This window comes from Dipteris shenzhenensis, chromosome 7 (genome assembly GCF_047967505.1).
Source record: "Dipteris shenzhenensis isolate YYH24624 ecotype China chromosome 7, Dip_SZ_1.0, whole genome shotgun sequence".
NCBI lineage: Eukaryota > Viridiplantae > Streptophyta > Polypodiopsida > Gleicheniales > Dipteridaceae > Dipteris > Dipteris shenzhenensis.
Genome location: NC_141602.1, coordinates 60315325 through 60341052, shown reverse-complemented (window position 1 = coordinate 60341052; position 25728 = coordinate 60315325). Strand labels below are relative to the sequence as shown.

The window sequence follows — 25728 nt, the reverse complement described above, 5'->3', positions numbered from 1 at the left end:
AATGGACATGAGTTACAATATAAATGATAAATTTTGTGTTATTGGATGTTAATTACAAGTATTTAGCTCAAGGTTGCACTAATTTTAAATTTTTAAGGATTTTAATTGAAAAAAGTAATTTTAAAAATTAGGGTTTTGGGCCCTATATAAGAGAATGCGCCCTCACTTTCATTTCATTGTTTAAAGAGCTCTCTACTCCCACACCACCTCACACTTGGCCCTGACATTTCCACCCTATCTCTCGCACCCTCACCCTTTCTCTCGCACACTCTCTCCATCCCCCATGGCCAGAGGCCCAAGATCAAGGCACCATGGAGACTAGCATAGCCAAACCCACCTCTAGACTCAAAGATAGAGAGTAATAGCCTCAACCCCTCTTCCCTTGATGATCCGTGTCGAAGGGAGAAACTTCCAATCCGGAAGCCAGACAGGGAGCAAGAGGGACAGAGGAAGGCACAAGAGAAGGGACAGAGAGGCACAAGAAGATTTTTTGATAGAGATGGATGACTCAGAGAGCACAGAGTAGGAGCATGTAGAAGAGGAACAACGAATAATAGAGCGCAGGGCCAAGGCAAGAATAGACAATCAGGGTACATGCCAATAGGGGAGAGGTGCCCGAGCTCCAAGTGCAGGTCAAAGAGGCCCTCCACATCAAGGGCAAAGAGGCTCTCCTCCAATGAGGTGATACAGATTCAAGCCAAGGACAGTGGCACTTCAAGAGATCAGAAAGTTTCAGAAGTCCATTGATCTGCTCATCCCGATGGCCAGCTTCTCAAGGGTGGTACACGAGGTCATGCAGGACCTCAACCTTATCCCAACGTCCCGGTTTTACATGCGTGGAGTTGTGGAGGCTCCCTATCATATGTCTAGAGATGCCTTGCTTTCCTTGCAGCATGCATTTGAGGCCTACCTATAGTAGACCTCATGGATGACACCCAGTTGGCTACCATTCATAAGAAAAGGGTCACGGTGACTGTCGCAGACATGCAATTTAGGAAGCCCAAGGGCACTTAGGGATTTTGTATGCTCCACCTTGTACTCTGCCTACGAGCATCTATCTTGTACTCTCCCTACGGGCAGCTACCTTGTACTCTCCCTACGGGCATCAATATAATAAAATGTCTTTTTTAGAATTGTCTTTGTATGTGCAATCTCAAATCTATTTGCAATCTATTAATTTAGTTACATGCACTCTCAATTTACTTACGAAAGACTTTCTAATGATGTATACAAAAGCAAAAACATCAAATCACAATAGAACATGCAAAAGGAAATAATACTCAATTTTACTTAACATAGAAAAGGAAAGAATGTTCAAAATAATTTAAAAATGGTATTCTTTATTTACATTGAGTAGTATCACAAAGATCATCAAAGCTTAAATGCATAAGCTACTCTAGTCTACGCTTCTTCCTGCTTGGCTCAAATCCCTTTTTTGCTTGTTGCTGCAGCAGAGAGGGCTACATGATTTCATTCTCTATAGCCTAGCGATCTGTAATTCCAGCTAGCCCTGTAATTTTCCTTAATCGCCTACAATCTGCACAGAAATCAACAAAGCATGGAAATGGAAGAAACCAGCTCAACCTAGCATTTCTTCCACTAGTAGTTGGCTTCATAGCATTTTTCACATCATTACACATTCTATCTATATGATACACTTATCTCCATGCTTGGAAGCGGCCATTCTGAACTATCAAAAGAGGAAAAAGATAGAGATTCTAATCTACCATACTGTCCTTCTTCATCTGGTACAATAAACATTGAGTCATAGAACAAGATCCTGTCCTTTTTTAATTCTAATGGTGTGTGACCTTCATACTGAAGACTTCCGATCTCAACATGGAGGACATGCAACACCTCAGTTATGCATGCTGTAGGCTCCCACTCTTTGTAAGTAGATGGATATAAGTCTATAAAACAAATACAAGGCATAAGACAGTAGTGTCGACGTCCCCAAATAAATGCAAATTCTCTAAAAAGCAAATGAAGTATTGGTACACTTTGAAAAACTTACAATTGGGCCTATGATATGGAAGTCCTACATTCGAATGCACATATATGTTTGCATGGGTCTTTACATGCTGAATATATATCTATGTCACTGTGTTATTGTCATGATATGGAAGTCCTGCATTCGGATGCACATATATGTTTGCATGGGTCTTTACATGCTGAATATATATCTATGTCACTGTGTTATTGTCAAGAGAAATTTCAAAATCTAAGATCCTTCCCTTCCAATGTTTGGAGATGTCCATTGTATCCTTCCGACCCACTTTGTAGCACCCACGATTATATTTCCTATAGAGCTAACGAATCCATTCCCCATGCTCATCCTTAACATTCTTCAATACAACCGGCTATAAACTACTTCTGTATCTATCATTTTCTACTTCCATAGTTTCTCCCCTTGTACCATATGATTAAAATTAGCTCTTTCTACTTCCAAAGACCCTTCAAATTTATGTCTTCTATTCTCTCTTTCTCTATTCCTCTCTTTCTCTTTTTCTGCAAGTCTCTCTCTCTCTCTCTCTCTCTCTCTCTCCTTTAACTAAACCTCTCACAAAAACAAATAAAATATTATTACAAAAAACATAGAATACTTCTCTCTCAATTTGTCTTCCAAGGTACCCCTCACACAAACAAACATAATTTTTTTTTGAAATACTTAGTTTACGATATGCTCTCTTCATACTCTGTTTCTCCACAAACAAAGAAAACATTATCAATATCATATCACTCTCTCTCTCCCTCCCAAATCTCTTTGATTAGGATCTCTTTTTCTTCCTTCTTTCTCAAATACTTCTAAAACCTAGCAGTGTGAAAAGTTATACTCGTGTATGAGCCATCTACTCTCCACACATTCCTCTGGGGAACACTATATGACACAATTGAGTCATCATCCCTTTTCTTTCATGCTTCATCTCATAGGCCCTTCATAGGTTTCAATCTGACCCATTAGTGAGTTCTCAACCTGCCAAATTGACTTGTAACCAAACGATTCTTTACTATCATGCTAATAGTCATATGATCAAGCAACTTGAGCATTATAAAACAAAGCATGTGTATGTGTGCATAATGTCATTGAGATCACATATGCATCATCAACATCAGCATAATAGAATACTAACATCCACGGATCACTATCCATTAGCTATATCCATTTTGTGTGATTTGGTTTTGGATGAGCATATACTTGTGTCTTTGTATGCATATCCAAACTTCAAAGGATCTTTGATTACAAATCTATAGAACATATCACAAAGGAGTGCTTCATTTTACTTTTCAAGAATTGCAAAAACTCCCAACATTGCATGTCTTTGTTCACGAGATCTTTCCTCTTCTTATTTCCATGCTTGTCTACAATATCCACATATTCAAATACTTTCACAATGATGGTTTTCCCTTCCTTCATTGTCTCTAAGGGACAGGAGGACAACTTCTGTATGCCACAATCCGTGCATTTATCCATTAAAGACTTCCTACAATGGAAGGTTGCATCATTCTGTGTTGGAAAAATCAATGACTCCCACAAAATAAGTGACACCTTTGTAAGTGTGCAGAGTAGATGAACATATGTTGCTTATGTCATCACTCCCACAAATGAGTGACATGTTTGTAAGTGTGCAGAGTAGATGAACATATGTTGCTTATGTCATCACTAGTACAGACAATGCATTTTCTTTGACATTTCAAATGAATGCCAAACTTTTTATTGCGCATTGCATTCAGAGCATCTTTTAGAAAGGACATCTACACATGGTATTCATAGCAACAGGTGTAGCAGTCCTTTAACTTGAACACAAATAGAGGCTTCAAATATTCAAATGACTGCAATTGAATCCTGCACTCTTGATTTTTTTGTTTAAATCGGTGAAAGAGCTCAACCTGCCACCATCAAGAGAAAGTTGTGTATGTTAGATATGCTCAATGCCCCACCCTCTCGGTGGTAACCACCAGTGGTCCAAGGTGCTCAAGTTGTAAGGCCCCCATATGAGAAGAACATATCTTCAAAGGTCTGTATGTGATGACCAAGAAGATTTCTAACACGGATATATAGCCACATGACTTGAGGAAAGAAAGGGTCCTCGTTCAAATTAAAGGTGATCTCTACTTGCAGCCACTGGTAGTGTTCTTCCACTGGTAAGTCTAGCGCTGGCAGGTCCCTTAGTAAAATTATCAACATAAAAAAAAAAGCATGGTGGCTACGACAGCTACTGGCGGATGTGAAGGTCGTGTTAATTGCTTCCATCTAGGCAACCAAAGCTAGGGAAGATCCAACTACTAGAAATATCCAAAAAGTGTTTATTCTACTGAGAGGGTTCATTAGTAGCATATATTTTATGATGAGGATGCAAGCTACCTAAGTTATTCCTCCATGGTACTTAATAGGCAATACAATTGTAACTGACCTGCCTACCCTCATACTAGAGTAACATTTGCATTCTACAATTTAACAAACATCCACATGCTAATTAATACCAACATGAATACATTAGAATAGAGCTTCAAACAAAGTCCTCACAAGCAAGACTCAACAATGTGCATGATAGCAAAGCTCACCAATAAAACAAAATCTAGTTTGTTCTTAAAAAGAGGACAAGACTCTTTATCTTTGATGAGTGCAAATGGAAGAAGAAGGCTTTGTGGACTCTAAAAATTTTACAAAATTGGATTCCTGCACAACCAACCCACATGACACATGAATTTCCTAGTACACTATTTCTTCCACCGAGGTAATGCCATCTAATGCCACCATCCTATCAACAACGAGATTTCAGGTTGGGAACCATCTAAGCTCTTTAAAAAGGACATGGCATCAATGTAATAATTATGACACAAATGGAAAGATTCTCCATTGTTCTTGCAACCTGACACCTAGGTACTAATATATCCTTACTTACTCCACCCCTAAATTGATCCTATAAGCTTATCCAAAAATTGTTTTGCTAGTGAGCTTTTTGCATTTACTCATGTTCTCTTGCTTTCAGGTCACTTCTGCCCCCAAGTTTACAATACTGTGCCGTATACAAGACTGCGTTACGGCCTTATACAAAGTAAAGAAATGGAGAGAACTAAGCCGAGCAAAGATGAATGAGTTACACTATTAAAAATTCAAACAAAATGCATTTTGAAAGAAAACTTAAAACCTTAACTAAGGTGACACACGACCCTAACTTTTTTATTGGCCCATAAGCTAGAGGACCTCAGCTTAATTGACACCATGCTCTAAATCGAATGCCTCGACATAGAGATATGAGACCCACGGATCTATCCTGATGAGCAAATAACCTAGTAAATGGTTGGCACTCTATTGTGTCCTATGAGACCTGTCGCTCTTCCCTTCAATGACTGAGCTCAAGTTTTACAAATTTCATATTCTCAGTTCTAACATCTCGGTGCACAAAGGGTATATATCTTGATGTGTACAGCACGATGGGTTCCCACATAGTTCTTTTCATTTCATGCCACATGTTCTTTTCTTTGCATGCCATATGTTCCTTTCATTTCATGCCATATGATCCTTTGATTTTATCCATATATGGGACTCCTTGGAGCTACCTGAAGAGCATTCAAGTGCACCCATTATCCCTTGTTAAGTACTTGAATCATGTCCAAGTCTTTGGGGTGATTCATAAGCCCTATAGAGGATAGTCATACTTTGAGGTGCCACTGCATCCTAGAAGGGGGTATCCCTCCAATACTGAAGCAATCACCAGGTCTCTGAGTTTTTTCCCAATGACCAATAAACTTCCTCCAATGAGTGACTCTGGGATTTAGGTTAGTGTATGCATAGAGACTGCCTAGATGAAGTTCTTACAGTTCTTGTTACTCCAAGAAATGTATTGAAATTTGTTGACTGGAATAGGATGTAAGTGCTTATGACAAATAAAGAATAATTCAATGTCAGAAGCCTCATAAATATGTGACTTCAACCAATAAAAATAGGGGAAAACTAACATACAGCAAGATGAAACATATGAGAACCGCCTGGCAAGTATCCAAAAAATCCTATTAGACTACACACTCATAAGCTTCCTAACCACAGAAGCCATGTACTTGCCTTGATGTTCAGCCAATGCAAGCTCCACCTCACTGGGACTCCGTGATCCATCACCAGAATACGAACCTGAACCATATGGTGATCCACCTCTTATCTCGTCCATCTTAAACATACCAGCACCAAAAGTGTACCCAATAGGAACAAAAAGCATGCCGTGATGAGCCAGCTGGGTAATTGCTGTCAATCTGTTTTTTGGGAATGCAACCACATAGAAAAACTTTTAGAAATCCTTTGAAGAACTATAGCGAAAAAACAGGCTAATACAGTGTGTAAAACAGAATGGTTCAAAGCTTTAACCAGTACAATTAATTGCAACAAGAAAGAATCTATGCTACAATAATGCAGTAAGGAAACTCCAAAAGATCTGAAGAAGCAGCCTAAATACGTCAGAATAGCTAAAACAAAACATTTAACTAAGAATAAGATCTTGCTTTTCAGGTAAGAAAGTCATGAAAGTAGGTTTCTTATATGGAGACCTTCTGTGGATAAAATCTTTGCAAAGCAAACAAGCTAGCTCTAAAGAACAAAATAATCTGGCTCATGAAAGGTTACCTGTTGCCTAGCATTTTACCTCTCTCCCATCATACATGAACCCCCATGCAATTGGATGCTATGCTGCCCTTGCTTGAAATTTTTTTGGCATTATTCTCATCGTCCAAACCTCTGTAATGTGGCTTGCCACCGTGCTATAAAGTATTTTATATTTGCACCATTTTAATTCGGCAATATACTTGCCATTATGAACATTGTCTTTTTTTTCTTTTTTGTTGGCTCCATCCTGCTCAGCTACACGAATTCTTCTGCCATAGGAATAAGCATCCAGCTTCTGTCACTCTTACAAGAGGGGTCACATCAATATTGAAGTCATTCGCATGGAGTTTACGACTGCTCGAGTGACATTGATTAGCTACTCACCTAACATCTTTCCCACAAAGTGCCCAACATTCTCACATCCCAAATATCACTTTGGATCCTTATTCGGGAGAGGAGAGCGAGAAGCAAGGAGGCTGTGGATACCTAGCTACATAATTGGCAGGTACACTTTCGGTTTCACCCCTACTCTAATGACAAGAAAAATCAGCTTGCAGTAGGTTATTTGTCAGAAAATAAGCCTCTTTGGTGGACGGCTGAAACCCACCAATTGGGCTGACTTTGAAGAAACCTTTAGGAAACAATTCCTGAAGGAGGAAGACTGATATATTGTGGGCAAGTTCAAGGCCCTTAGTATGGCCAAACAAAATTTCACTTTCCAAAATTATCTACAAAAGTTCAGAGACTTGCAGACACGTGCAACAAAGATGGATCCCACACCTTGTTGGGATTCTTTGTCGATGGATTACCTGATCTTATAAGCTTCAGGTTAAGAATAACAAAAGTACCACTTTGCAAGAGGCCATGAATTATACGCGCATATACAATGATACTATGACCCCTCAGCAAAGGGGACAGCCACTTCTCATACAGGTGGGAAGAACAAATGTAAGTTCTTCAAGCAGTCTTCTAGCACCGGGGAGGGACAATCTCAGGAAGCCCTTCCATGAAGTAGTAGATTTCGACAAAGAGGAATAAAGACCGCTTCCTACATACATTACGTCTAAAGAAAGAGGCATGTTGATCCATATGCAAGGAACGCGGGCATACAAAGTCAGAATGTCCAAAGAGGAACGGTTCCACGCAAGGACAAGGAACAAAGCCGAAACCGGGACAAGGTATAAAGTCAAAAGCTGCCAACGAACCTTTTATGGCAAGTATTTTTGTAAACATTATCACTTGCCTTATTTCTTGTAATTGCACTCCATGATCTTTAGGTAGGCAGCATAGCAGGATCATTTCAAAATCCAAGCCCTGGTTGAGCCACGTGGCAGCCTAATTCAAGCTGTGAGCCACGTGTCATTCTAATCAAATTGACTAAAAATAGCTGTGCTCCCTCGTCCCATGCTATTTTTATTACAAGGGGCCTAAAAAGCTGTCACTCTGTTCCTCATCTTCTACAGAAGCTCGAGGTGGAGCACGTGGACTCGAGTCTAGAGATAGCCAGCAGATTGGAGAAGGACCTTGTGGTTAGATGAGAGGACCACACCATTGGTGGGACTCTGGATCTATCTCTTTTGTATTGTGTCCATAGTTTTGGACGGAAATATATTTTGGTGGTTTCTCTATCTGGCTCGTTCATTGTCTATTGATGAGTCTGCACATCTATGTGACGCACATTAAGTAAAGAAGTTTGTGATTCCACACCCCACATGCACACTGTGTGAGCTCCTGAGCATTACTATAAGTCTTCCGCTGTGTGTACCCTTTGTTGGGTAAAATTCTAACATAGGGTGCATATGTTTTATTAAGAAAACAGAAGGATAATATATATATGGAGAATTTGTGTTGTTTATAAAAGATTAAATAAAGTGACAATTAAGAATAACTCTCCTCTCCCTAGATCTAATGATTTAATGGACAAATTGGCAAGAGTGAAGTATTTTGCTAAGATTCATTTGCGTAACGGCGATCACCAGATTTGCGTCTACATGAAACATATAGAAAGGACAGCCTTCCTGACTAGGTATGGTCAGTCCTCGTACTACCTTTTGGATTGTGCCCGATGCTCCAGCCACCTTCCAGCAAATGATGAATGACTTGTTCCACAGATATTTGGGCAAGTTTGTGGTTGTGTTCTTGGATGACATCGTGGTTTACAGCAAGTTGTTAGTGAACAATATTAGTCACATCAAGATTGTCTTAATTTTATTAAGACAGAATAAGTGTATGCCAGGATGAGTAAATATGACTTTTAAATAAAGGAAATCGTTTACTTTTTAAAAAAAATAAATAAAGTGCCTTGGGCTCAGCCCCCACAGTTGGCCAATTTTTGTAGGGTTCCCCCCCCCGGTTAATATATTCGAAAATCGTTTACTTAGGACACAAGATTTCAAAGGAAGGGGTTAGCATTGATCTAGATAGTATTCAAAGATGTTTTAATTGGTAAGTTTCTGATGGTGTCCTCTAGCGATGGCGGTAGGGATAGGGTGTCTCTTAGCGATGGCGGCGACAAGACCTCCCCCAGTGATGGCGGCAAAGATAGGGTGGGAGCTCACCCTGCCAAAGTAATCCCCTCTACTCGAGTGGACAAGACTTGCCAACTCTGAATCATGAAGACAACAGCAAAATAGACCTCACCATGCAAGATCTTGAGCGAACCAAAGAGAGAGCTAATTCCATGTGGAGGACAGCGACATGCAAAACGCTGGCGATGCAGCTTTCAGAGAAATACTAAGCTCTTTCAAATCTGCCTCCAACAACCACCCGTCGTCCTCAGGAAAGAAAACGATAGAAAATTCTAAAGGTGTCGCCTTTTAAGCGCCCAAACAAGCACGATAGGCCAATGGAGCACCACAACAAAATCCAATGCAGCAGACCCAAGCAGGGGCTCCCATGCAGGACGTGCAGAGAGGATCCTATGTTGGAGCTATTCAAGGCGGAGGTAGAAGCCTCTTTAAAGCGCCGCAAGCCCCAAAGCAAACCATGTGGGAATAGCTCTCCCCGAGGGCCAAGCGTATCTTCGGCGACTCTTCTAGCACAGGATTGGCTGAAAAGCTCGCTAGCTCAAATGGAGGCTCTTTCAAAGGTAAGCTTCCGACAGTGAAGGTTCACAATGGAATGCTAAATGAAACAACCAAATGGCTTTGTTCTTGTGCGGTAGTTGGCTACATCCACGGCCCGTGTCCTCCTGCGATGTTCCTAGAGGGGTGGATTAGGAACTTCTGGATGCGCAAAGGATTAAACGTCACGAGTATTCATTTCCTAAGAAACGGCTATATTGCCTTTATCTTTGAAAAGGCAGAAATGGCGACGGAAGTAGTGCAGAAAGGTACGTGGATGATAAGGAATCAACCCCTCTCCGTCCAGTTGAGGGAACCTTCATTCAATCCTGACTTACATCCGCCCACTAAAGCGCCCATCTAGGTAGAGTTCCCACACCTTCCCCTGTCGCTCTTTCCGCAGTTAAAAGCGCTCTGTTTACCCCTTGGCCAGTTTCTAGGAGTAGAAACGGAGAGATTCATAAGTCCTAGAGGAAACCCGCTAGCCTGTGTGCTGATGGACCTATCCATAGATCCTCCCAGTGCCATTCGCCTGCTAGATGGAGACGAGGTGAAACTAATACAAAAAGTTTTCTATAAAAATATCCCGAATTCTTGTTTTCTCTATGGATTGGGAGGGCACTTCATTAAAGACTATCCCACCTGCAACAACCATGGTAAAGAGAAGCAAGCTGAGAAGAGCAAGGAGCCACAGACACTGGATAAAACAAGGGTTGAGGAACCAAACCCTTCGCCACAGGAAGAGGAACAAAATCAGATTAAAGAGAGTCGGGTAGATATAGAAAAGAAAGATAAACAGATAGTAGAAGAGAGAACCAGCGAAGAGAACATGGAAGATAGCTCAGGAGAAGAGGATTTTGTACCCAACACCCATAACTTTGAAGCTCAAATAGAGCAAGCCGAATTCGAAACCATCTCTCAGGGTGAACAGCCGTTCACCATAGTGAAGGGGAAAAGAGCCACCCAGCTAGAAAAGAAGATGAACAGCTCCCACCTAGACAACCGGACCAAGAAGAGTTTAGCAAAAAGAAAAAAGAGGAGGTTATCTAGAGGTTTTGCGTTATCCCCTCAAATGAGCCCGATCAACTTCAAGAAGTTGAGGAACAAAAGCTTCACCCAATGATGAGTCAAAAAAAATTTACATGTCTCTCAGTTAATGTTCAGGGATTAACAAATGACTTGAAGCCCCTGGTGTTCAAGAGGTGGTTGAGAACAAACAAGATTTTCCCTGACTTCTTAGCTCTCCAAGAAGTCAAAGTTGGAGGAGCTAAGCTAGATCGTTTAGAACTCATAAGCTTGAAAAGCAATTGGCTCTCTTTGAGAGTGACAACACCAAACAGGGTTAGGAACAACTGAGGACAGTCAGAGCCAAACTCAGGGCAGAAGCCGAAATAGCAACCAACCGGGTCAAAATTTACACTAGGGATTGGTGGGCCGGAAGAGCAGATAAGGCTAATGAAGATATGTTTAAAAGCCTGAAGACAAAACACACTAAAGAATCCCCTGATGCTCTCCAGTGGAAAGATTGTCCACGAAACAAGGATCGTCGGATGGCTGAGATGGTGGTCTCAAAATGCGACGTGGAAATGGAGGGAAGTCCCAGAGCAGAACAGATGCAGATTCAGCTAGCGGGATCTTCTCAAAGGTCAGTACCTTTTTTGTTATGTGTGTCTGTTGCTAAGTAAGTAACTAGTGCACCTGATAATATCCTGTCAAAGCCCGCAACCACAGGGTATACAACCTTTAATGATACGGAGTTAATCAAGATGAAAGGGCAAGTAGCTAATCATGATGCCATTGTGTTGTTTGACTCAGCATCAACGCACAATGTAATTAACTCCAAGCTCGTAAAGAGGCTGAAACTAAAGACTAGCCCATCTGACTATGCATATACAGTCAGGATGGCAGACGGAAGTTCAACTGAAGTATGGGACCAAAGGGTTACCCAGTTGGAGCTTCGAATTCAGACATAGCCCTAGGCAAGGCTTGGCATTCTAGGAAGAATCCAGCCATAGATTGAAAAAAGCACATTTATCAATTCAAGATGAATGATGTGCTGTATGTCTTACGAGGTGAGAAGGATATACCTCAAGGACCGTTGGTTTCCGTGATGAAAATTCGAAAAGCTCAAGAAGAGATTTTGTTTCCTTGTACAGCATTGGTAGAGCCGGTTGATGATTCTTCGGCTAGCACTGATATGGCCCAAAATGGAGAGATGACCAAGCTGGCTGATCAAATAGCAGAGGAGTTCTCTGATCGTTTTAGGAATGAGCTACCTTATGGGTTACCTCTAGAGGAAATGTTCAGCATAAGATTGAACTAATCCCGGGGGCAAAACCTGTAAATAGACCTCCCAATAGGTTGAGTTTTAATGAAGAAGCGGAGGGAAGACAATTGGAAGAATATCTCAAGTTGGGGCAGATTCAACCAAGTTTCTCACCTTTTGCTTTGCCAGTGATATTAAAGAAGAAGAAGATTATACTTTTCGCCTCTGTATAGATTACAGAGCATTGAATAATATCACTATTAAGCACAGGTATCCGATGGCTCGGATCGATGATTTGCTAGATGCATTACATGGGGCCGTAATTTTCAGTAAGATAGATCTTAAATGTGGCTACCATCAGATCTGTATTAGAGCCGAGGATGTGCATAAAACCGCTTTTAGAAGCAGGTTTGGCATTATGAGTTTTTGGTAATGCCCTTTGGACTTACCAATGCTCCAGCTACATTCGTCATGCTTATGAACGATTTACTACGTCCGTATATCGGAAAGTTTGTAGTACACTTTATTAACGATATTCTGGTATTCAGTAAAAGTATTACAGAGCATTATGAACACTTAAGAATAGTGTTCAGTACTTTGAGGAAAGCCAGTCTTTATGTAAATAAAAAGAAAACTATATTGTGTATGGTAAGACTTGAATATTTAGGATTCATAATTACTCCTGAGGGGGCAGAAATGGATCCAAAGAAAGTGGCTACGATATTGACTTGGCCAATCTCTCAGAGTTTGACCGCTTTGCGATCATTCTTGGGATTTGTTCAATTTTATCGAAGGCATATCAAAGGATATTCCGAAATAGTATCGCCATTGACTAATCTGACCTCAGATAAAGTACCTTTTATATGGGGACAGAATCAACAGGAAAGTTTTAACACCATAAAACAAGCTGTGGTCTCAGGACCGGTGTTAAAAATAGTTGATTCCCAGAAACCATTTTTCCTTGAAACCGATGCAAGTGGCATTGCGGTAGGAGCAGTTCTCCTCCAAGAGGGAAGGCCAGTAGCCTTTGAAAGCAAGAAGCTTTCTCGCTCTCAACGAAATTGGCCAACTCATAAATTAGAGTTGTATGTTGTTGTCCATGCTCTGAAAACATGGAGACATTATTTGTATGGGTTAGAGTTTTATGTTGATGTTGATCACGATACTCTAAAACATTTTTGTAAACAACCTGACTTGAGAGGCCGCCAAGCTAGGTGCGCAGAACTCATGCAGGAGTTTAATTTGACGATACCGAAGAGGGAAGGATAATAAAATTGTTGATGCGTTGTCACGCATTATGCATAATATGAGTTTCACGGTATTAGAGAGTGCTCTAATGACCGAGATTAGAGAAACTCAAAAGGTGGACGAGTTCGTCTAGAGCCTTTGGCCTAAGGCTCATGTATTAAAACCCAGGCTCATGTATTAAAACCCGGGGAAAAGGATGACCTGGCATTCAGAAAAGGCCAAACTTATGCAAGATATGCCATAAGGGATGGTATGCTGAAAAGAAATGGCAAGGTAGTAGTACCTAATCAAAACGATCTCAGACAGAGAGTCATTCAACAATGCCATGATAGCCCATGTGTGGGACATCCAGGAGTCGAGAAGACATATGATCTCGTGAAGTGAGATTTCTTTTGGCCAAAGATGAAAAAGCATATTCATGAATATGTGACACGTTGTTTTTCGTGTCAGGTAAGTAAGGCAGAGCGGGTGAAGCCACCCGGACTTTTACAGCCCCTAGAGATACCACTAGGTAAGTGGGAGAGCATTTCCATCGACTTTATTGTAGGTTTGCCTACAACACGAGGTGGGTATGATTCTATCCTTGTGGTGGTTGATCGTCTTACCAAGATGACTCACTTCATTCCAACTAGAGAGTTTGTTAGTGCCCCGCAAGTGGCGGATTTTTGTATTAGACATATATTTCATTTGCACATAGTGTCAGTCAGAGATGTCAAATTTACCGGTCATTTTTGAACTGCGGAAAATGACTGCGGTATTTGAGACACTAAGGACTGAGTTGGGAATGAGTAGTGGGGATCATCCAGAACGGATGGTCAGATGGAAAGAATTAACCAAATTTTAGAGGATATGCTTAGAGCATATGTGTCATTGAGGCAACATACATGGGACAAGTGGTTGCCATTGTTAAAGTTTGCCTATAATGATAGAAAACATTTCTCTACAGGGTTCAGTCCGTTTGAGCTGAACTATGGTTATAGACCAACGAATCCAACTATAGTTGGAATACCTCAGAAAGTGCCTAGTGCTGCGAACTTTGTGGTTCAGATGCTAGCACTTGCGAGAGCTAATATCCGCCAAGCTATGGATAGAGCTAAGGCGTATGCGGATGAAAACCGATCCGCTAGAGAATTTAAGGAAGGGAAAAAAGTTTTTCTCAGAGTTCCTTCGCACCCTAAGTCTTTGACTGCAAGAGAGTGTGCTAAGTTATCACCTTGATATTGTGGGCCATGGTTAATTCTAAAAAGAATAGGCAAGGTAGCCTATAAATTAGAATTGCCACAGGGTTGTAAGGTGCACCCAGTTTTTCATGTTTCTCGTTTAAAGAATTTTTTGCATACAGGAGACTCACTAATCGAGGGTGTTGTTTTGTTTCAGGAGATAGAGGATAATGCAAGACGCAAACCAATAGGAATCCTGGACCGAGGAACAATGCAAGTACGCAATCAAAAGATACCCATGGTGTTGGTTGCATGGCATGGCCTACCTCTATCAGAAGCTACCTAGGAATCCGTATACCAGTTACAGAGAGTGTTCCCAGACTTTATCATTGAGGACGCTGATGCCTAAAGAGGGAAGGAATGTTACGCTCAAGTCGAGGTAGCATGACCTCGGAAGGGTCAGTTGGCATTTTCCTTTAAAGGACCAATGTTTGTATTATATTTGTTTGGGCTTCATGTAAATGATAAAAAAGAAATAAAGGTCAAGGTCCTTGGTGAGGGTGACATGGCACTAGACTAGGTGGATCTAAGGCTAAGGGACCTAAATGCATTAAATGTGCCTAGGGGCAAATGGTTTTGATGATATCCCAATGGAGGGGTAAATGATGCATTAAGGAGGGACCCTAGAAAGAAGACATGTGGCATACTAGATCCATCTAGGGAAATTTTGGGGCTTGGTGGAATTTAGTAGGTAAGAGCTTCACATAACAACTGATCTGGCTGAGAGCTTGCTACCACCGAGGTTGGTTGGGAGGAAAATTGAGGTGCCTATGCCCATGAATCGTAAATCAGTTAGGAGTAAACAGATTAAGTCGTTTCAAGTCCATTCAGGATTCAAAGAAGAATTGGACAAGTTGCATATGAACTAGAATTATGTCCTATTGTAAAAGTGCATCCAGTTTTTCATGTCAGTAGACTAAAGGAATTATTGGGTTTTGAGGATCAAATTGTTCCTCCTTAAGAGATTATAGAGGTTGAAGATTTAATCTTTATACCACATGAACCTGAATGAATCCTTGGAGTTCGTGAAAGACAGTTCCGAAATAGGACAATCACGGAATACAAGATTAAGTGGAAGCATCATGTAGAGAGGATTCTACATGGGAGTCATTTTCTACCCTTCAAAGAGAGTTTCTGGACTTTCTTATGAACTTGGGAGCGAGTTCTTGGAGGAGGGGGAGTTTGTCATGTTCATGGATCGTATTTGATGTGTGTTCTGGTCACACAAGACTAACTTAAGAAGCATGGGGAGGCTTGGGGCTAGGCAGTCAAGAGAGTAAGTTGGAGAGAGTGAGGTTCCTCCTTCCCGATCTGATCCTAAATCATGTACGAACGTGTACCTGCAATCTAGCGTAGCCCAAGATCCAGCAGCAGTTCCAAGGCCTTTGGGTGCCACCTAGTGGTATGGGATGTCAGATTGGTTGGGAACTGGTTGGATGATGTGCCAGCAGCTCAGCCCATGGCTCGGACGGGATGTCCCAGATTCACAAGTCCTTCACTCGCGGACGTCAAGGTTGGGTGGTGAGCAAGTGTGCTCTATTCTAGTTGTTTCTATGGTTGGTTCTTTGTGCTTGTTTGCCGGTCCGGGTTTCAAGAGCTCGGGGGTCATGTCACAATATTTTTTGAACCTTGGAACCCCAAGCACACATGCACCACCATGGAGTGGGACAAGATTCTAGAATTTTGAAACAAGATGAATAGTATATTGATTAGGGCTGCCCAAGTGCAAAGGGTAAGGTATTTGATCTCGAGTGCACCTTGCATTTCTTATCACCTACGATAGTGAATGCTATATAATGGCTTGCACATTAGTGGGATGCAATCAACTCCCTAAAATCCTTCAAGAAGAAAGTGTATCACAATGAAACAACCGCTTGATTTCAAATTTCACTCAAACAATAATCCTACTAGCAACATCCTTCAAACAGCCACATGGGACATTGCTTGAAAGTATTTCCAACCAGGACACTCGGCTCGCTCTACTCAAGTAATCACATATACCTTTGTAAGACTAGAATAAGTCCAATCATACAAATTTAGAATTTTTTGTTGTTCTAAAGATCAAAAATCTACAAAGAAAATAAAAGAGAAAATGAAAGAGAAGAAAAAAGAGGTAAACAAAAACTTTTATGAAAAGCAAAAGGAAGACATACTTAGCAAGCAAAGCAACACTTATGTCGTCATCAGTGCCCAAGCATAAGCAGCTATACTGGGTTTCTAAAGACCCGCGGAGTCTCTTGGGCAAACCCAGTGCTTGCTAAAATACGTCAAATAAACAAAAGAGAATGAAAACAAGAAATAAAGAAGAAACGAAGCAGGTGACTTAAGCAAAAATAAACAAGCAAGTCAAGAAACAAAAACTTCCAAAAAACTAGAATCTCTCTCTCTCTCTCTCTCTCTCTCTCTCTCTCTCTTATTTAAAACATAAAAAGTTAAATGGCACTTTACACTTATGTCTCGTTTCTGCAAAGAGGCAAAAATACATTTCTAACTTAGAAAGCACAAGTATACTCAAACAAACTCTCTTTTGAAACTAAAAGAAAAACGGGCTATTCAGCTCCCCGCTTTTTGTTTTCAGCTTAAGTTCAATCATTCTAAACAAACCTAAGGCCGAAACACCATAGATAAAAGACTTCATATCTAAGAATGTGCGAACTTTTTTCATTATTTTCCTTGGATTATACCTCTTGTGTAATAGTAAAGTGATCAAATTACTACAATGAGTGATAAAAGACTCCTTAGTTGTACAAAGGCGGGAAAATCTATGGAATTGGGAAGAAATGACTCCATATTTTGCCAAATCAGAAATGTTTGAGTCAATGTGAGGCATTTTTATAATGTGTAAACCACTATATTCAGGTTGTTCACGTTTATCGTATATATCAACCTCTAATCCTATGGTAGATTGAGAAAGTCTAAGATCTAAGAAAACACAAGAATCCCCTTTTGAAGTGCAGTTCAGTTCACAAGAGTCACGAGGATAGATTCCTTCTCCAAAAGCTCTAGCGTCTTTGTACATAAAGTCTTGAAAGTTAGGAACATCTGGTACAAATAAATCATCTATAAAACGCCTAACTTGACTAAGCTTATGTAAAATGATAGGGCAGGTATTGATAGAAATAAGACGTTGCATAAACTCAAATTCATAAGTGAAAAGATACAAGTTTGCTAAAAAGACGGCACAATTAGTGCCCATGGGGATTCCTATAACTTGTTGAAACAAAGAATCACCTATTGTGATGTAAAGATTATCTAAAAGAAAGTCTATCCAAGAGCAAACATCTTCTACACTTACTACCTTTGTGTATCTTTTCTTTTTAGAACCTATGTCATGATCTTTATTTTTTAGCCACAAAAAGTCAAAGCATAAGGCTAATTTCTTCATCAAGTAATCACAGGCTAATTTCTTCATCAGATCCCAGCTCTAAAGCTTGCATCACCAGCCCCTGGCCATTTCCATCTAAGGCCTCCCCTTGGGTAACTCGGGCCTGTTGCAGACGTTTCCCAAAAATTTTCATAGGAATCCATGTCCTCTTGCAGAAGTTGAATGTACAATTTCAGAAAATCTTCTCAACTAAGGGAAACGAAATTCCAATTCTCTGACAGTAATTTTGCACTGTATTTGGACAGACCTTCATTGAATTCGGGTTCCAAGTCCCATTTTTCAGCTTCTTCCATGGGACTCTTATCACAAAGCTCAAAGCTAATGGCCCAGTATTATGCAAAATTACCTTTGTGATCAGCTCATAGATGTTCCTCCCTTTGCAACCTGCAGAAGCATCTATATAAACCATTCTTACATTTTTCATTAACCATTCCATTCATTAGCTTTATAAACCTTTGATCCAATCCTCCACAATAGAAGGAATGTTGGAAAGGTCACCTCCCCATCTGTAAGCCCCCAAATGAGGAGAGCGTGGGGGAGGGAAACCTAGGGCAGGATGTGCCCAAAGAGAGATTACCTGGATGTGTGGATCTGGGACAGATCTGGAGCATTCATGGTTGGTGGGGTATCCCAAGGATGAAAGGCTGCATCAGGAGCAGCTCATGTGCAGGAAGATGGCGGGGACACAGTGTCTTGGATCAGGCCTGGCATGAGGCACTCAGTGGACTGCAGCAGGACCCTATGAAAGGCGCGATGACATCAGCAATGTACGGAACTGTACAGCGCTGGAGAAGGGCCTGGCAGAGGCGCTTACATGACGGGGTCCTTGGCAAAGTATATGGGCAGGTCTATGGCCTGCAAGCAGGGCTGGCAGGTGGCAGGACAGCAGCAGCAAAGGGGCTGGACCCTGCATGGAACAAAGGGCCAGCAAAGGGCCATAAATAGGGCTGGATAGGCAGCCAACCAGCCAACCAACTGGTCGGTTGGTTAGGGCTGCTACAGACCAGCCAGTCGGCCCATTTAGGGCTGGCTGGTCGGTTGGTTCAAGGGGGCCTTGAGCCCTATAAAAGGAGGGGCTTCATGCCCCATTATTTATCCAGCATAGCCAGCAGTTCCAGGGCAGAAAGGAGCAGCAGGGAGCCTACTCTCTGGGCCTATCTACAGGAGGTGAGAGAGTGCAACAAGTGCTGCAGACTTAGCCAGGAAGAGGCTGGACCTTGGCTGTCTTCTAGGGCAGCAAGGTGCTGTGATCATCATCATCCAACATCCAGCAGCAAAAGTAGGAGCAGACAGGAGCAGCCAGGAGCCACTCCCTTGACTGAATTCCTAGAGGCTGGACCTTGGCTGTCTTCTAGGGCAGCAAGGTGTTGTGATCATCATACCTTCTGGAGCAGCCATTCACAAGCAGGTTGGAGCAGTGGAACAGGGACCTGTGTGCTGCAGGCAAAGCTTGCCCACCTAGGCTGATTCACAGGCATTAAGGTCGAGAAGAACACACTGGACGGAAAGTCTACAGACGCTCGAGGTGGAGCACGCAGACTCAAGTCTAGAGATAGCCGGCAGATAGGAGAAGGATCTTGTGGTTAGATCAGAGGACCACACCATTGGTGGGACTCTGGATCTCTCTCTTTTGTATTGTGTCCATAGTTTTGGACGGAAATATATAAGTTTTGGTGTCTTCTATATCTAGCTGGTTCATTGTCTATTGATGAGTCTGCACATCTATGTGACATTAAGTAAAGAAGTTTGTGATTCCACATCCCACACGCACATTGTGTGAGCTCCTGGGCATTACTATAAGTCTTCCGCTGTGCGTACCCTCTGTTGGGTCATTTCTAACAAGGAACCCCTGCAGTGTCCACATGTTGGAATCTGTATGGTCACCCCCCCATCTGTAAACCACCATATAAGGAGAGCATGGGGGGGGGGGGGGGGGGAGCACTTTGGTTGCCATGTGGGCAGCATACATAGAGCAAAATATGAAAGCATGGGGCTGCCATATGGGCAGCACATGGGCTGCCATGTGGGCCAGCATACAGAGGAACCTACCTTGCAGTTCTAAGCCTCCATGGTGGGACAACAGGGGTACTGAGGTGCCACATGGCTGTCAGCGATTGGTGGGATCATGATTGCGCAGAGATTCCAGCGTCGAAAGACATATCAGCAGTACGGATTGCAGGCAGAAGCAGTGTGGGATCCAGGGGCTGGAAAGGCCCTGACAGGAGAAGGAATGGGTGCAGCAGGATTGCGCCCGTTTTGGAGAGGCTATGGGCCTGAAAGAAGGCCTATGACAGGTCTGGGTATGGGCAGGACTGCCTGGCTCAGTGGCAGGCTGCCACGTGACCAGGCAGACCTGCAAAGGCCTAAAAAATAGAGCCAACCAGTGGGTCGGTTTATGGAGCTGGCTGGGTCGGTGTAAATAGGCCCTCAAGTCGGCCAGTTTTGGGGGCTCCCAGCCCCTATAAAAGGGGAGCCCTTGGGGCTCATTTTGGCATCCACTAGAGCAGCAGATCACCCAGCAGACTGGAGCCGCAGACCAGAATTCTACATTTAGGAGGAAAAAGAGGGGCTGAGGAACTGCAGGCTTGGAAGGGGCTGCACACCTAGCCTGACATTCAGGGCAGCGAGGTGCAGGGATCAAGGCACGGTGACTAAAGTCTACAAAAGCTCAACGAGGAGCATGTAGGCCTAGGGATCTAGAAGTGCCACCGAGGTAGTAGGACAACACCTTTTGGGATAAGGACACAGGACCACGATTTGGTGGGACTCCTTTTTGTATTGTGTCCTTTTTGGATGGAAATATAGTTTTGTTGGTTCGATATCTTTTGTGGAGCATTGTTGATTTACTCACTTGCACTTATGTACACAAAGAAAAGAAGTTTTGGATTCCGTAAATAAACACTTGTGGGCTATCTATCAGTATTCCGCCAGCTGGTCTCCTCTGTCTGGTCATTTCTAACATGGTATCAGAGCCCAAAGGCAAGGACCCTGCTGAATGACGACCTTGATTCACAGTTTGGGGAATCTTCTTCAACGTATCAAGGATGGTACCCTTTCAAGGGAGGCTCAGGTTCAGCCTCAACTCCACTCTTTAGACACTGAATTGAGGGAGGGATTGTGAGCAGCTGTACCTGAGGATTGTATCGCAGTTAGTTGTTACTTCGGACGGGCGAGTCCTTACTTGCCCCCCTTCTTGGGATGTATCATTTCTTTCATATTTAGATGCACATGAGTGGCTTGACAAGCACTCAGCTTGTGCATTCATTTGGACTGCGTCTTTCTTGGTTATCTGCTGTTTCTTCTGGCCTTCTTGCATTTTGCTCGTCGCATTCCTCCTCAAAATTTCTAGGCACTAAAAGACGCTTGGGATATTCTCAGCGCCTCGAGCCCCTCAGTCGGGTCGGGACGCGTGGTGCCCCGAACGCTGCTGCACCCTCGGCCACATCCTGTGCGCCGCGAGTCTAGAAGATATGAAAAAACTTCGGCCAAAAACAAGATCACACATGTAAGGAGCTGGGCAAATAGCCCACATGTATGGAGTTCGGCAGACTTCTTTTGCATACAAGAAGCCACGAAGAGAATATTTGCAACCAGGGAAAAGCATTTCACAGCCAAAGCAAGTAGCTAAAGTAAGGTCTATTCCCAAAGTATAAGTCAAAAGGTGTTTCAAAGCAGGATGCACCAAGAATTTTCAAATATGCCTAATGCATCACTTCAAGAAAATAAGATTAGTCACAAGTAACTCAAAATGGTATAAGAAACACAACGCACCTATCTCCTTCTCCAAATATCTGCATAGTATACTACAATTCATAACTACCATGCAATTTGTATAAGAGGTTGTACTTGAGTGACTCTACTTTCCTTGGGCCTAGACTGTGTTGATTCCAGCCACTCGTATCTAACTAAAAACCGTATACACCATTACTGATCCAAGAAGCTTCTTGTGCTTTCTTTAACTCCAATACAGTTTTACAGCCACAACCGATGATATATCACTTTCATCACAGATGTTAGCGGAATTTGACGAATTACAGTCAAAAAATGAAAGATGACGACTTACGCTGTGCTCTCTTGCCCTCCCCCCTGTGTGCCCGTGCTCACAAAAATACCAGCTGGCTTCCCTGCCAGTTTTTGCGCCTCCCATAACTGCCCAGTGGAATCAAAAAATGCCTTCATTTGGGCAGGCATGGCTCCAAACCGGGTGGGAAAGCCAAAAACAAACCCATCAGCAGCTGGTAACTCGGCTGCACAAATAGTTGGAATCGACTCATCTCTTGGTGTGGCATGCATTTTGTCCAGGGCATCGGGGGGCAGTGTTTCTGGAACACGAAAGAGACAAGCTTCCACACCCTCGATACTGTCCATTCCTCCTTTCATCTGCTTTGCTAGAGCTTCAACATGTCCATACATGGAATAAAACCTGCACCCAGCTTATGCGAATTTGAAAGCACAACGGGATAAGATACTATACGCAGTAACAAACACATTCAAAAAATGAACAGCTTTAGACAATTGTTGAATGTGGCATATCAGGTTTACTACATACAGCCTATAAACGTGCTTCCAAATTCAAGTTGTCTTCAATTCGTTTCTACGACGTGTCAATCAAATTAACTATTTATGCTGAATGCCCGGATAAAACCAGGTGTTCTCCCCTTGCGAACTTGCCATGTTCCTTGGAGACTTTCCCGTCGACTATGATCATAATCATATGCTTCAAAGCAGCGTTTTTTTAAATTGAAGTCAAATCATGTGGAGACACGGTGATCTTCTCGTCCAGCTTTCAGTCCAGTCATTCGTTTATGCGATCCTTACGAGAGAGATTCCAAGCTTACACTATATATATTTTACTTGTGCGCCACGATGGCAAGGGTGACGAGGAGGCATCGAGCGCAGGAGGAGAATTCGAAGAAACTGAATCTTCCGACAAAACTTTTCCCCCAACAGCAATCCTATCCGCAGTTGCTCCAGACACTCGTGGCCGCCTCCTTCCCAACGTGCTGGGGATGCATCCAGTGCCTTTTCCCATTATGTGGAATTGCAATCAAAACATGAAATTTTCCGGCTTTAAACGGTTCTCACCTAGCAAAGTGCTAATGCTTGGGTTCCGGAATGACCGGAGAACCCGATGAATCATCTTCTTTCAGGGATGCTAAACAAATCCTCTCCGACAACAAGCGAATCTGCTTAGGATTCCACGCACCGACTGTAGAGCAAGTGAGCAGAGAGATTTCTGGCCGATCAGATAGGATCCCAACCAGATCGCAATGAGAGCATGAAAAATGCGTCAAAGTCCAGCTACTACTCCTTCACTTTCTGCGAGCTCCCATGGTACGTTGAGGATTGCAGACAGCGACCAGAAGCCCGGCCCCCAGTCCGATTGCTGAACCACTGCCATCTGCAAAAGGTACCTCTCGCACATGCGCTTTGGAAAAGCGGGCGTCCCCTGCATGAGCTCAGGGCTCAGGGCACTTTCACATTCAAGGCTCTGACTGTTTCATGATGCTGTTTGCCCAATTCGCCACATCGCCTTCAAAACTTCCAGCACCCGCTTCGCTGGTTTGGCCTATCTATCATCGGCAACGGAACCCACCCACCATCTTTCCACAAATTCTCCGTTGTTTAGCTTCCGAATTCACACACGAAAAGATCGAGAATCGTTGAGAAGATGATCCAGTCTGTGGCTTGTATTATCGTTGGAATTGTTCTAACAAGGGTGGATGTATGCACCCAAGCACTTGGCTGGTTTTACGGGTCTTTAGAGACTCTCCATTGTTTATTATTTCTTGTCCCTTGTTTAGTAAGAAATAATAAAAAAGAAACTCTTTGAGGACTCCCAAGATCCATTAGGATTTTCCAAGGTCTCATAGTTATTTGCATGCTCTCACACTCACTACAAAGCCACTGCCTTTAAATTTAAAAAAACTAGAAGGTAAATCGGAGTTATTTTTCCTTGAAGGTTTTACCAATGATACCTACAAAGTTTTGATGTCAACTTTCTGGAGTTTTTTTTGCTTTATTTTTATAACTAGATTGCTTGGCCAGCTGGGCTCTTGATGAATACTTCTCTCTTTTGCTATCTTGGTGAGGTTCACATGAGTGACGTTGTCAGAAATGATGCAGAAGATTGATGTTCAATTGCATGCAACCTTTTGTAGAGATTTTGTTATCATCCAGTTCTGCTTGCACTTGATGTCGTTCATGTCGACAGTAAAACGTAGTTTTTCTTTTTTTCGAAGGAAGACAAATTCCTATTCTTTGCACTGTAATCAAATCTATTGTCATTCCACTTCGAGCGAACGACCGGGAGATGTATTTCAGAAATGTATAAATAATAAATCTAAACCAAATTGAGACAGAAGCATGCAACTGTGACAGGAATAATCCAAACCCAAAGCTGCATTGCATGTACGACAAAAGTTCCAGCACCATTTGCAACTTCATTGGATCCCTTTTTTCGAAGGCACAAATGTTTATTTTTTGGGTCAAATTATGTTCCTACGCTTTAGGAAATAGTACTTCCGCGCTCTAGCCGGATGGCCCTCGAGCGTGTTGTAACCTAATGGACCTACTGTGTTGTGGCTCCTTATGTAGTACTGCTCTAAAGTTCGTGCTTTGTCTACAGTGTCTGTTGTTTCCAAAACTTTGATTCTTTGAAGGGCTTGTAAAGCTGCAAGTCCTCTTTCATTTTCGCCAGTGGTTTTTTATTGTGCTGTTTGATCCTCCGCGGCAGGTCCGTCATGCTCCCTATGTATTTTCTGTTGTTGGGCTTGCACGTGATGCAGTAGACGACGAGGCTCGCACGATTCCCTTGCGCGGGCGCTTCAGTGGAGGCTCCTCCTTCATCTCGAGGCTCGCGTCTTTCAATGTCGTACCTGCGTAAACATTGACAATTACGTTAGTCATCGAGGTTTTCGGTCCTTTTTTTTTCGTTTGAGGTCCATAATAGAATGCATTTATTTACTTGCCCTGGTTTTTCTCTGTTGGCGTTAAAGGATTGTTTCCAATACCGAAGCGCTCCTCGTATAAGTCCCTGTCGAAAATATACGTAAGCTTCTCCATTGTCGTCACCGGGTGCGTCGCGTCGTGCGTCCCTCCAAATTGTTCCATGAATTGTTCAAGTATAGCCGTTCCTTGATCGCGCGTCGTGTCCCTCAGCAACTCCAAGGATACGTTGTACCCGTAATGCAGCAGCTCGCATGCATACGCTGTGATCCCTTTCGTCTTCGTGTCTAGTAGCTTCTGCCCCTCCAAACTTTCCATCATCCTATCGGTCTCATCGAACTCAATGTCAAGCTCGACAAGGATCTCTTTGAGGAGTCCTGCAGGAGAAGTGCAATCCATGATGAGTTTGTTGTTCTTGCAACTCGTTAATTCTTTTTCTCAATTGTTGCGGTTTTTTTAAATTTTCGGAAGCATTACATACCATTTGCGAATCTCAAGCCTCCCGGCTCTCTTTTAGCTGGCAAACGCCTATTGCAGTTGTCAATGAAGTCGCGTAGTTCCGCATACGTGTTGAAGCCGTTGATGTAAGCTCTCGGACGTTCTCCTGCATTGTTTGCTAGCCGGAATTGCTTTGTGGTTAGGAAGAACCTCCTCTTTGCTGGTGGAGGTTTTGTTGCCTTCGCGTTGCTTTTGTATAGCTCAAATAGCTGCTTGCAGGCACGACTTATTACACCGTCTTTTCAAATGAGCCGTCTTTTTAAATCTTCAAGAAAAAAAGATTCTTTCATGCTGGTGAAATTTACCTTGTCTGCGTCCATGTCTTATGTTGCAATGTCCCGAGCTTTCTGATTCTCTGCACCTGTTCTCGACAACAGACAAGATATTAAAACCATTTTCCTTGCACGCATGTTTGACGTAACATATTCATGACTTGCCTCTGCCTTTTTCAATCTCTGGTAGTGAATACCTTTATGCGCGTGGTTGTGTTGTCGGCTGTGAGAACT

At 42.5% G+C, this 25728-nt stretch overlaps 1 protein-coding gene across 2 annotated transcripts; it reads right to left on the bottom strand.

Annotated features, from left to right (window-relative positions):
• Nucleotides 1–5520: 5520 nt before the first annotated feature.
• Nucleotides 5521–23521, bottom strand: LOC147900601 (NAD(P)H dehydrogenase (quinone) FQR1-like). 2 transcript variants are annotated; one of them, XM_087376918.1, is made up of 3 exons: nucleotides 22615–23521; nucleotides 21840–22199; nucleotides 5521–6249 (listed from the first exon to the last, which is right to left on the bottom strand). In XM_087376918.1, the coding sequence occupies exons 1-3, from the start codon at nucleotides 22806–22808 to the stop codon at nucleotides 6021–6023; spliced, it is 783 nt and encodes a 260-aa protein (XP_087233044.1). In that variant the 5' UTR covers nucleotides 22809–23521; the 3' UTR covers nucleotides 5521–6020. The 2 variants fall into 2 exon arrangements, with proteins under 2 accessions (XP_087233044.1, XP_087233045.1); XM_087376919.1 differs by having other exon boundaries at nucleotides 21840–22209; nucleotides 22862–23521.
• Nucleotides 23522–25728: the final 2207 nt, after the last annotated feature.

What these genes read in the sequence shown, in the direction of transcription:
- LOC147900601 (XM_087376918.1), bottom strand. Translation starts at nt 22,808, where the DNA reads ATGGGAAAAGGCACTGGATGCATCCCCAGCACGTTGGGAAGGAGGCGG. An exon ending in ACAAGTAAAATATATATAGT is followed by an intron (nt 22,200 to 22,614) that starts GTAAGCTTGGAA and finishes AGCTGGGTGCAG; the next exon opens with GTTTTATTCCATGTATGGAC. An exon ending in GGAGGGCAAGAGAGCACAGC is followed by an intron (nt 6,250 to 21,839) that starts GTAAGTCGTCAT and finishes CCCAAAAAACAG; the next exon opens with ATTGACAGCAATTACCCAGC.